Source organism: Excalfactoria chinensis, chromosome 4 (assembly GCF_039878825.1).
Source record: "Excalfactoria chinensis isolate bCotChi1 chromosome 4, bCotChi1.hap2, whole genome shotgun sequence".
Lineage (NCBI taxonomy): Eukaryota > Metazoa > Chordata > Aves > Galliformes > Phasianidae > Excalfactoria > Excalfactoria chinensis.
Window position 1 is genome coordinate 54,310,762 of NC_092828.1, and position 12,702 is coordinate 54,323,463.

At 45.2% G+C, this 12,702-nt stretch overlaps 1 protein-coding gene across 1 annotated transcript; it reads left to right on the forward strand.

Annotated features, from left to right (window-relative positions):
• Positions 1-551: 551 nt before the first annotated feature.
• PGRMC2 (progesterone receptor membrane component 2) lies at positions 552-11,560 on the forward strand. Its single transcript, XM_072336423.1, has 3 exons — positions 552-912; positions 9,583-9,738; positions 10,346-11,560. The coding sequence occupies exons 1-3, from the start codon at positions 579-581 to the stop codon at positions 10,441-10,443; spliced, it is 588 nt and encodes a 195-aa protein (XP_072192524.1). The 5' UTR covers positions 552-578; the 3' UTR covers positions 10,444-11,560.
• Positions 11,561-12,702: the final 1,142 nt, after the last annotated feature.

The following is a 12,702-nucleotide window of genomic DNA, read 5'->3' on the forward strand; positions in this document are numbered from 1 at the left end:
TGTCACTTTCTCAACGATCGCCTAAAGGGCGCCACGCGACGTGGCGGTTACCACGGTGTCCAGCACGGACGCCCTTCGACCTCTTCCCCGGCGCCACGCGCAGCCGTGCGCCCAGCCGCAACTAACCCCCCCGGCTCCCAAGCGGCGCTGCCAGCCGCCTTCCGAGGTGCGGGCTCCCAGCTGCAGCACGCGGGGCCGCCCGCCCCCGACCCGAAGCTCCCGTCCCGAAGGGGCAGGCCGTGCGCGCGCCGCCTCCCTCGACCGTTGAGCGCGCGCCGCGGCCGTTACGCCGCGCGGGACCCCCGCGCCGCAAAGTGCCGCCCGCGCCACCCACCCCCACCCCGCACCGCCACTCGGAGCGCAGACGGCGCCGCCGCGCAGGCGCGGTAACGGCGGCCGCGCCTCTCGCGAGCCGAGAAGCGGGGCGCGTCCGCCGCCGCGTCGCCCGCGGGGCGCGAGGCCGGCGGGGGCGGTGCCCGCGGACCGAGGACCAATGAGAGGCGGAGAGAGGCGAGGGGGGGCGGGGCCGGAGCCGAGAGGGGCGGGGCGGCGGGCGGGCGGGCGCGGGCCTGGCGGTGATGGCGGACGGCGGGGATGGGCGGCTAAGGACCGCGGGGAGCGGCGGCGACGGCGGCGCGGGGGAGTCGGCGGGCGGCGGGATGCTGCTGCACGTGGGGCTGCTGGCGCTGGTGCTGCTGGCCGCCTACCGGCTGTACTTACGCTGGAGGAAGCGGAGCGGGCCGGGGGGCGCGGCCCAACAGAGCCAGGCCGACCCGCTGCCGCGGATGAAGCGGCGAGATTTCTCGCTGGAGCAGCTGCGCGAGTTCGACGGGATCCGCAACCCCCGCATCCTCCTGGCGGTCAACGGCAAAGTCTTCGACGTGACCAAAGGCAGCAAGTTCTACGGGCCCGGTGAGCGTCGCGGCGAGCGGGGGGGAAGGCGGGGACGGTCCGGCCGGGCCCGGGGGAACTCGAGGGGACGGCGGTCCGGGCGCCGCGGGAGGGCCTCGCCGGGCCCGGCGCTGCGGAACGGGTCTCGGGCCGGGGGGGTGTCCTGCTGAGCCACGCCGCCTCACGGGTGGCTTTGCAGCTGCCTGACGGGTGCGGGGCTGCGGCGCTTTAATCGTTTTTCTCTGTCTCTACTGGTAGGTTTGCCACGTGCAGCCGAGCAGTGCTTCCTGCCTTCTAGCTGTTATGGCTCAGGGAAGAGTAAAGACAGCTGGTTGCTTACCTAAAGCTGCAGGTGACATTACAGTGTGAGTTGTGATCAGGATGGAGGCGAGCAGGGGGAGCTGGTGGGCTGACGGTGCCGATACCAGTTAGGTGTGTGCCGAAAGCAGCCTGCTCTCGAGCAGGAAGGGAGACAATAGGCTCCTTCAGCGCTGAAATGTTTAATTCACACATAAAGACGCGTGCGTCAAAGCCAATGTTAGGTGATGTTAGGTTTCTATGTTCACCGTGTGGATCATTTATGAGGAATAAATACGCAGCGGTTTCACGTAATGAGCTGGGCAAGTTTGCTGAGCTGTGTGTTAAGCCAGTGCCAAAGGAAGTGAGAGTTGTGGCTGCTGCTCATTTTCTTCCTGAAACAATGGTGGTTTGGAAAACCGGATCTAATCAAATTACACAGGACTTTTTTGTAGTAGGTGTTACAAGTGTCTTTGTATGAGGGGCAGAGAAGAGAGGTTGCTGTTTTTTTTCCAGGAAATAGTTCGAGTTAGATGGCTTTTTTGTCTGGTTTTGTTCTTAAATCTTAGTTTACAAAAATAAAAGCATCAAAGTGCAGTGTTTGCAGGTGTTTGGTCCCAAGCAGTGACAAGCAGCCGTACAGCTGAACCAGGCTTGTCACCCTCAGAGGATCTGATGCCAACCCTACTGCCAATCAACGGAAGCTGCCATAAGTGAATCAGAATGCTTTCTGGTTGGGTACTGGAAAAGCTAGTGCTGGGCTCTGAGCTACCTCACTGTGCCTGGATTATGCCTATTATTGGGTAAAGCTGAGAAGATACAGCCTGGTGCGCTGCAGCTTCCAAAGAGTTACTCAGGCAAGTTCTTTTGTCTCACATGCTCTAGGGATGTTTAAACTGACACCTCTGTTCTGATAGAAAATACAGGTAAAGTGAACCCCATGAGGTTCAACAAATCCAAGCACAAGATCTTGCACCAGGGTTATGGCAGCCCGCACTATCAGTACAAGCTGGGGATGTGAGAATAGAGCTCTGCTGAAACTTGAGGGTGCTGGTGAACGGCATGTGCCCTCACAGCCCAGAGAGCCAACTGTATCATGGGCCGCATTGAAAGATGCATGGCCTGCAGGTGGAGGGAGGTGATGCTGTCCCTCTGTTCTGTGCTGGTGAGACCTCACCTGGAATTGTGTGTGCAGATGTGGAGTCCTCAGAACAGAAGAGACATAGACCTGCTGGAGTATGCCTGGAGGAGGGCCACAAAAATGATCCAAGGGATGGAACACTGCTGCAAGATCAGGCTGAGAGAGATGGGGCTGTTCAGCCTGGAGAATAGAAGGCTCCGGGGAGACCTGATGGCAGCCTTTCAGTATGTAAAGAGAGGCTATAAGAAGTAAAGGGACACTGGTTAGCAGAGTCTGTTGTGATAAGACAAGGAGAAACGGTTTCAAACTAAAAGAGGGGAGATTTAAATTGGATATGAGGGAGACATTTTTTATTTTTACAGTAAGGGTAGTAAGGCAGTGGAACAGGTTGCCTGGAGAGCTGGTGGATGCCCCATCCTTGCAGACACTCAAGGTCAGGCTCAGTCAGGCCTTGAACAGCCTGATGTAGCTGTAGGTGCCCCTGACCACTGCAGGGAAATTGGACTACATTACCTTTAAGGGTGCCTTCCAACACAAGCGTTTCTGCATTTCTAATACATAGATTAACAACACGTGTGCACATGAAATTTATAGCATCAGAGTAGATAGATTTCTTCAAAAATTACCCCCTGTGAGATTACATTGAACCACAGTCTAAACGTTAATTTTAGCTGTTTTGTGTATCAGTCAGTTTCTGGATAGATACTATCACTGGTTTGCATCCTCTGCCTCTGGAGGCCCACTGCTGTGAAGAAACTAAAGCTTTGTGTTTAAGGACATCAGCCTGCTTCTTTGATTAGTGCCAGCAGCTGGTTTCCCTAAAGCAGCGTGTCCTGCTCTTGTGGCGAGGGACGTGTGTTGTACATTAGTTTTTGGGGTTGGTTTTTGGGTTGTTTTTTTTTGCCCTGTTCTGAAAGATGTCCTTTTAATAACAGACTTACTCGGTATTATTTTCCTCTGTCAGATCTTTGTTACGTGTGCACGTTAGGAAATCTGTGCTCAACCTATGCACCAGTTCTGTGCTTTCTATCACATCATGCCGATGCGGTCAGTCTGTGTGATGCATGTCGAGTAGTATTTTCTTGCAATTGTTTTCTAACCGAAAAGAAAAAAAACTAATGAGTGGTTGGAGGTCTTAAAAGATCTGAGAAGAGTTAGGTGGAAAAGTCTTCAGCTTCTAGAGCTGCATCTCTCCACAAGGACTTCTGTCACAGCAACCAGATGTCTGCAGAAGTTTTCTTTTGTGATTTTATGCTTCTTAGCTGGAGTATAGCAGTAAAGAGTATATGTAGGGTATAGCAGAAGGGCAAAACTTACTGACCAAATGATGGTGAAGTTTTGTTAAATAGAAGAAGCAGTTGAGAGCGCTGGCTTTGCTGACAGCACGAGCTTGGTCTGGGAGCTACTTGTGTTCTGTTGAGACACTGATGCAAAGTGGTGCCCTAGCTTTGAAGCTGGAAAACTGCATTGGCTGAAGGCTTGCTATCATTTCTTAGGCTCTTGACTGCTGAATAATGTGGCTGTCTCAGAAGGCTTCTCACATCTTGTCTGGAAAGTCTCTTCTTTTTTTCTTCACAATAGTACAGATGCAAATGTTTTCCTTACCTTTGTACTTCTCGCATGAGGCTAATGACGCAGAATGGTCATCTAGCCCACATTTTTGTCCAACGGGTAAGATTCCATTGAAAGTCTTGTAAAGCTCTTGACTTTATTAGAAGCTCTGCTCTTTTCAAGTTTCTGTCCACTGAATCCTGGCATACTTTGCTGTTTCAGTGAAGAGCCCATTGAGGACCTACAGTTAAGATCTGACTGAAGTGGATAGGCTGTTTACCTCATCCTTTCAAACAGCCATGGTTGCAAGTCTCAGTTTCTTGAACATTTAATCAAAATATTTTCCTATTTATTTATTTTTTTTCAACGTTGACTCTCTTAAGCTTCCCAGAATTTGTCCTGGTGGTGATTAGTCTCCAGCACGTCTGGTGCATTTCAGGTGAGAATCGGTTCTCTTAAATTGCACTCTAAATGCGTTGCTTAGAGGGCTAAGGTAGTCTTCTGTCCTGCCAGCATACCCTTTGTTTCAGTGTTTCACTTTTAGTTGTATTAAATAAATATCGCTTCTGTTTGTCCCCGTTTGAGTTCTAGAATGCTTTGTTTGATAATTAATCTTAATTACCTTTTCCTTTATCATCTGCAAACTCTGCAAGTAATCAAGCAAACAATTAACGATTCGCTTCAAAAATTACGGAGCCAGAATATCAAATAAATTGTGGTGGGGTGATCTCCCCATCCGCAGCCACATCTCATCACTGAGAGCCCCACGGTTGATACCTTCAGTGTGTGCTTTGTATCTTTATCGCAGAAGACAGTTTTTACTGTTTTGTTTATTGTAACATTAACTTTCATGTTTGTTTACCTTAAGATTCCTGGAGGAATATTGGTCAATAGAAAGGCATAGTAAGAGATAAAGTAATCTTAATATTTAGAGTTTAAATTGGCATGGTAGTATAATGCCGTAAAGAGGTTTAGATCAACTGAAAAATGCTTTGTATAGTTATGAAAAATACTCGGTTTTGAGCATGACAAAGCAAGGTTGTACGTAATCCAGTATGCGCAACTGTTCCACATCACTTCTTGGGTCTTAATTTCTCGTTATGCACAACAGTCAATGATGCTTTTCTTTCCCTCTAATACATTGTCGCTGTCAGCTCATTTCTCATCCTGCTTCGGTCTGTCAAAGTGTTACAAAGATTCCAACTTTCCAAGAGGAATAGATGGGGCTGCAGTAGTACTTCCTTCCATAAATATCTCTGTTGTAGTTCATTTTTCGCTGGGGAGGATTGGCTTTGTTTTGTGGTGCAAATGCAATTAACAACTACAATATCAGACATAAAATCTTTTGAAAAAAATCTGGAGTAAACATTGACATTTCTTCCATCGTTTATGTAGAATAAAATGATGCTGCCTGAATTCCCTGAGAATTTAGTGCCGTGAGCTTGATTGTGTTTGCATTTAAAAGTGATTCTGGATAGTACTGATGCTTTTGTACTTCATGTACAAGGGTAGGGCTGGAGTGAAATGCTGCAGGAGGAGCACGTGTGCTGTGTCTGGAGAGGTCTGTTAAGGGCGGCCTTATCTGCAGAACACAACAGGCTGTGTTTAGAGGCAAGTACAGAGGATAAGATGGGGGAGCAGTGCTTCCTGTGAGGTGTGGGTCTTCTGCAGTTCGTTTTGATGCTTCTCTGCTCTTTGGTGCTGTGTAAAGGAGGTGTCTTCTCAAAGAAACCAGTGTTTCTGGGAAAAGTAAGGTGCTACCAGGATGAGTAAACTGAAAAGGCCTTCTGAGAAGAGATTGTCTCCATGCTTCTGCTGCAAGGGAATGGGACAAAGGGGTCCAGGAAGCAGTGCGGAGTATGCAGGAAGATGCAGCCCTTTGCAGCTTCTACTCTGACCAACAGCTGCTCTCTGCCTTTGCTGATTAGCTGAATATATTCCTCAACACCTGAACAACTGCTTGATAAAAGCTGGCTGAAAATCCCTAGTGATGTTTTAAATCATTTAAACGGGATCTGGGGACTTGGCCAAGCATGATGTACACAACACGATGGTGTCATTGTTGTTAATAACACATAGATGTTAAATCCAGCACACGGTGGTACATCTCTCTTTCACATAATCAAGAGCCTGGATAGTGTTGCTTGCTTTATTATAGACCAGACTATGGGCAGTGTACTTCTCCCTGAGGCGGAGTTTGGGATCTGTGTCCTCTCCAAGTGTGGAGCTCAGTGCCAGAGCCTCCTGACTGCTGAGCTGCAGGCTGTCTGAGCAGTGCTCACTGTCAGCCTCTCCAGTTCAAGTTAGGGCACTGTTTCCTGCACTTCTCCTGCAGAGTTAGAGAGAAAGCTGGCAGAAGGCAGTGAGGCCTGTGTCTAACAAGTCTGATTTAGACCCAAGCAGTTCCTATTTCAGCATGTAGGCTTTGTAGGTTGCTTTCCTAAGAATGTTTCCTTTCCATGCAAGTTGTAAGTTCAAACTGATCCGATTCTTTCCATTCCTGTAAGTCTGGAGTGGGTTTAAAGTTGAAATGATCCATGTTATTAGAAAGCTTCTGTTTTCAAGCTGCATCTCAAGATAGCTTTGTTGAACTTGTAGCTTTTTAGTCTTATTAAAAAAAACAACACTGAACAAACATCTCAGGATTAGAATGGAAACAGGGGAGATTTTGCTTTGATTTTTAGCAGAGAAGATAAACAAACTGTTAAGTTAGTGCAGCTGTCAGCCATTTCTTGGTCTTTCTCCATTTGCTCCTTTAACTTACATGAAAAGAGAGATTTGCCTTTATTCTTTTCCGCAGGTTAAGAAATGTTGTCCCTGAATTTCGAGGCTGCAGGTGGAACAGGGCTGTATTCCAGTGGCTGCGTGGGGTGCACAGATGCTAAGAACACCTGCTATGGTCGGCATAGCATGGCCATTTCTCAGAAGCGTTTTTTGTCTGCTTTCAGAAATGGAAACTGGTTTAAATTGAAGCTTGTTAGCCCACATGGAATGTGCGTTAATCTTGTGAGATCAAACACAATTGGATAGCTGATGGTATCGCTGGGTTAGATACCAAGTCCGCATGCAGGTCCCTGTACTGACAGCCAGAGCAATCTGGAGTTCAGTGCGCAGCATTTACTTTTATTACTGGTCCTGGAGCAGCAGGGTGGGATCTTCTGCAAAATCATTAGATAACTGAAACGGTCCTTTTGGTACGCTGAGAATATCTACTCCAAATCTGAGCACCAGTGTAGGTTTGGGGGAATTACTGGTGAAATCATTGCAAAATTCAAACGTGGGCTGTGTTCCAAGATCCAGTTTAGCCTGTTTTGGACCAAGTGACTGGAAAAAATGCTTCCAAATAAAACCTTTGGCTTGGATAGCTTCATATCTCTCAAGTGTCCAAACACTGTGTGTTAATGTTGTTTTTCCTTGTCTGCTGTTGCTTAACATATGCAAGCAAAGAGAAATTAAATCTTCATTTAAGGTCCAAAACAGGGCTAGGAGATGCTGAAATCCTGTTCCTGAGTGCAATAGTTGGCGAGGTTTTTTTGTTGACTGAAGAGACTTGAGTTTTGCCAAGTCCCAGGCCTGCCCAGTTCATTTGTAGGAAAAGGTGAATGTCAAGCTGGAACACATCTGCCAGGAAGGGTACATTTTATTTGGATTTTACGAGGAAGGGAGAATCCTTGTTTCCTGGGAATGGTACCAGGCAGTGGGTAGCAGCATTTGCATGTGCTTAGATTAAAGAAGGGCATATTTTATATAAGGTAGGGTTGTAAGGTAAATGAGGACTTCGTACAGGGAAAAGGGCAGTGTATAAATGTGGTATTACAGAGGTAGAGATAGGCAGGCAAATACATAGTTTTGGTAACAGTTTGGTCTCAGAGCTGCACTAACACTAGAACAAATACTAGGTAACCGAGTGTTGTAACAGGTGGAAGCAGAGATAGGAAGGAAAATGTTCTTCAAGGAGCAAAGCTTCCTTAATGTAAGGCTCGTGACTGTGTGTAGCCAAATAATGTGGAGGTGTTTCAGTGATTTATTTATTTTTATTATCTTTTTAATACTTACATGACTTTTCCTCTTGTTGTTGTTAGGTGTCAAATAGGCGTGGGAGGAGAAATTGTGAAGTACTTGACTAGGATGTAGCTAATTTTGTGGGGGTATGGAGAAAGAAAACAAGAGCCTGTGGTAGTCTTGAAAAATTGATTTAGTCTACACGCATATGCTACTAGCATCTCTATTTACAATCTCTTCAGTATGTAAACCAGTGGCACAATGAATTATTTAGAGCAGGAGCCAGTCTAAATAGACAGGCAGACAAAGGGAAATAAAAGAAGAGCTGTAGGTAGGACTTGCAGAGTGAACTGCATCTGGTCATGAAAGAACTCTGTGGGAGTACTTCAGGGATTGCACCGATGTCGCTGCCACAAGCTAATACTCACACAGCCTGTGTTTTACTCAGAGTTGTCTATGCTTGCACCTTCCTGAATGATTTCCCGGGACCTGATGTGCAAAATACCTTTTTAGGACCACTGTATCTAAGGGATGGAACACTTCTCCTGCAAGACCAGGAGAAAAGTGAATAGGAGACAAGAACAGTCTTAACACATACGTATGTTCTAAAGGCACAAACGCTTTCACTAAGCGTGCTGTTGAGATGGAAGGATGTTCAGGGCTTGGAACTGAGTAATATAATGTAATTCTCCAGCAGAAGCAATTGGCATCAAGCTGGTGGATCTAGAGGTAGCATCTCAGCAGTGTCTGTAGAGCTGTGTAAAACCCCAGACGCAGAGCTTCAGGGAGGGGCAGCGTGCTCCTTTAACAACAGTTAGTCAGAATTCTGAGAATGTTATATAAATAGAGTTTATGGAAACTTTGTTTTAAATGCTTTGGGGTAACGAAAAAATCCAGGACAAAATACTGTTGGCAGGGAGCTTAAATTGCCATTTATAATCGCTCTTAAGGATTTACCGATTGTGTGTGATCTTTGTAAAAGCTGTTTCTAATGTTGTGGGCCTGTGTTCCTCATTCAGAACATCAACAGCAAGTTCGCTTGAATGGCAGCCGGTTTGGTGTACAGCAAGACTTCTTGCTTGAAGAAGCGCTGCATTACGTTACCATTGGCAGCCATTACTGCCTCCTACAGCTTATTGAAAAGTGGCTGTGTGTGATCAATGAGTAAATTAAATATCATGGCACAGGATTGATTTCAGTTTCTATATTGTGTTTTGCAGTGTAACATTCACAGCAGTCAGAAATGTGTCAAAAGATCCACTGATTGTTAAGTCATGGTGGTTGTGTAAGTGAAGTAATTGATTGGTGCTCTAATGAATTTCTTACTAAGGTGTCCATATGATTTGGTTGTGTTCATGCCTGACTTTTAGTTGCCCAGTATTTTGCTTAATGGAAGTAGATTTCTTTTGAATTCTGGCCTCCATTCCCTTGGGAATTTACATCTCTTGACTTGCATCAAGGGTCAGGGGTTTGTCCAGGTACCCCTTCAAAACTGTCTTCTCGACTCTGCTTCTCTTGGCAGACTTTTTTCCTAACGATACTTAAGATTGAATTGCGGTGTTGTTGAACATGGGACAGCCACAGTGTCAGTGCTGCAAAAGCGTGGGACTTTCCACGTATGGCTTTGGCAGACTGAAGAACTGCCATCAGTTACCACATGCAAAGACCTGAAAGTATTGGTTTTGTCTTTTTGTTTTCAGAGGGTCCATATGGAATATTTGCTGGCAGAGATGCCTCCAGGGGACTAGCAACTTTCTGTCTAGATAAAGATGCACTCAGAGATGAATTCGATGACCTATCGGACTTAAATGCTGTACAGATGGAAAGTGTAAGAGAGTGGGAAATGCAATTTAAAGGTAACTGTTCAAATTAAAACATCTTTAGCTAAAGCAAATGCTTTTAATATAAAATGATGACTGACTTGGACTTTTTTTACCCTGATAGTTTTATACAAGAAAGGTATTCTCCTGTCAGCTATTTAGTGTAGAGTAGCTTAGCCAACGGAATTCCTGCTCTCAGGTTGTTTGCTTTGGATCCCATTGAATTATGACTAGGACTAAGAGTTTTTGGCACGAAGGGTTGAAGAAGTTTGTCTTGCAGTTGTTTCTAAAAGGTATGGAAGGAAGGAATGCCTTTGGAGGGAAACGATTTTTTCACATTAATTGAAATTGAAACAGGCTGAGGGAATTTGTGCTGGTTTTAATAGCACTATTTTCAGCCTTTATGTGATAAAGCCGGGCTGATTAGAACTGAAACCAAAGTACCGAGAGCAGAACAGGTAGTGAGCAGCAACACTACCGAGACTGTTTTAGCAGCTGAGCTCACTGATAAATTGCCATCAGTGTCAGTGATTCACATTCAGAACCCTAATGTGCGTGGGGGGAAAAGTGAATTAGCAGCAATGCAGGCTAACTTGCAAATGCGGCTGTTCTTGACTGTAATGGAACCATGAATCTCTTTCAGAAAAATACGACTACGTAGGTAGACTCCTAAAACCAGGGGAAGAACCATCAGAATACACAGACGAGGAAGATACCAAGGATCACACTAAACAGGAATGAACTTTGTAAACAACCAAAGTCAGGGGCCTTCGGAACTGCAACCTCTTATTCCCCATCACAGAATGTCCTGCATCTTTGGGTACAGTTCATCTGCTGCGAAAAACATTCAACAGGTTTTGTACAAGGAAAATAATAAAGTCACAACTGAAGATTTGAATACTAGACATTATTCGTGCTGCCAAACCTTTTGTTGCGGTTTATTTGTAATGTCTGGTAAGGCTTAGTGAAGAGGGGCCAGGGACTTAAAGGTAAAAATGCTATTCCTTTTTATCAGTAAGCTGAAGCCTTTTCAAATAGCGTATATTACAACTCTCTAAAGATGTGAGTCTTTAAGCTCAGTGAAAGGTTTGAAACTTGTTTCATGTTTGTCTTCTCCTTCAGCATTAAACAGAGATGTGCTCATGTACATCCATATCAGTAGGTTAGACTACTGACACCGGTGGTATAATGTGAATTTCCAGTTTTGTTTTGTACGTGGGCCTTAGTAGCCCTGGCAGAATACTTCAGTTCTCGAAGAGAAATCCACGTAGATCAGGATGGGGGTAACGTTCATCCTTTTCTCAAAAGGATTGGGTAAAACTATTTCCTCTTCAACAACTCTTATCTGAAGCCTGCCTCTCTCCCACTCCTTTTTCCCATCGTCTGAATCGAATCAAATATTAATTGTGCCTTATTTCGCTTGCGTAGACTTGAATTGTTTTAAGGGAAAGCCCTCTTTTCATAGTCACTACATAGCAACATTGAGACTGAAGTTAGAATGTTCTGTTGACTGGAAAACCTTGATGTCATTCTGTGTATAGAATGTAAAAGAGGAATACTCAGTGTTACTGCCATATGTTAATACTACATATACTGAAATTAGCATTGTGATGGCCAAATGCATACTCCCGAGCTTCTTTTTAAGTAATTTAAAAAAAAAATAATAAAAAAAAAGTCACCCTTCGTCCTCTTCCAGAAGCTGCCAAACTTCTGGGAGCACAGCCTTCACAGCCCTGCAGAGCCAAGGGGCGTGCGCGTGTGTCTGTGTGCGTGTCTGTCTGAATGCAAGACTTGAGAAGGATTGTTTCTGCGGATATTGTAAATACGAGTACCATTTTAATAAAGCATGTACAATACCAAATGGGCTGTCAGACTCTGTGTAGAAGCTGTCAAGCAGAGCTGGAATAGGATGGAATACAAAGTAAAGGGAAGAAGTCTTGGATATGAAACATTTGCTGTTATTAATGTTCCTAGCTCCAGGGATGTTGATTTTCTTTTCAAGTCCCATCTTTTGAAGAACCTGGAAGAATCACTCAGGTAAGCTGTAGTTAAAGGAATAAACCTATGCCAGTGTATTTGTGGTGGAAAAAATCAAGTGATCATATATAAGTGTTCTAGGAAATAATAAAATGCACAGTAAAGGCAGTGTGTTTCATGGTGCTTGCAGGACAAGATGCTGGAGATCAACACATGTGGATCAATTGACGTCTTGCAGAAACTTCACTGCCTGCTTTACCGAATTTCTAACTGTGACACCATTAAGTTCATGGCTTACAGCTCTATGGGTTACATCTGCACCTGTGCTTGCAGATCTTATCTGTGGTATGTTTACAGTAACAGATTTCTATATATCCATTCTGTTGAACTGTTAACCCTGAAATGTCAGGCACTAATGTATTTTTATTATGGTTTGACTGCAAGGCTTTTGTGTCAATATAAGTGAAACAAACAAAAATCCTCCACTGAATTGCTTGTAATTCACATGTGTTAGAATGCAGATTAAATTCTTGTATATGCAAGCCTGAAACATAATCGTTTTATTGCAGCAGAAGAAATAACAGAACTGAAGCCATTTCAAGTCAGACTCCACTTGCTGGTTCTCACATGAGCTGAACAATGCAGTTAGGTATGTGGCTGGCTAGTTAGTGTATGTCATTCATTAAGGTGCTGGTTTCTGTTTATGTCACATCCTTGTTTAACTGAGTGTGGATGCAGTGTCCAATCATCTGTTTGCACATTATTGCTATAATAAGTATCTGCTAATCATCAAAAACACTGCTGCATTGCTGGGCAGGCTACTATAACTAACTGCAGGGATACGGCTTAGATGGAAGAGCAGAAGCTGCCAACAAATGAAGAAAAGCTTTCTCATATGGGACAGCAGCTGAAGGTACTTGAGTGCTAGTTTGCTACCCAGACACCCTGCCACTTCATTTGAACTAAATCTAAAAGGTTTACACTGTAGTTTGAGTATTGTGTCACATTGTAGCTCTTGCTCCA

Coding starts and splice junctions, on each gene's coding strand:
- PGRMC2 (XM_072336423.1), top strand. CDS start 579: ATGGCGGACGGCGGGGATGGGCGGCTAAGGACCGCGGGGAGCGGCGGC. Junction 913..9,582: donor CAGCAAGTTCTACGGGCCCG/GTGAGCGTCGCG, acceptor TTTTGTTTTCAG/AGGGTCCATATGGAATATTT. Junction 9,739..10,345: donor GTGGGAAATGCAATTTAAAG/GTAACTGTTCAA, acceptor AATCTCTTTCAG/AAAAATACGACTACGTAGGT.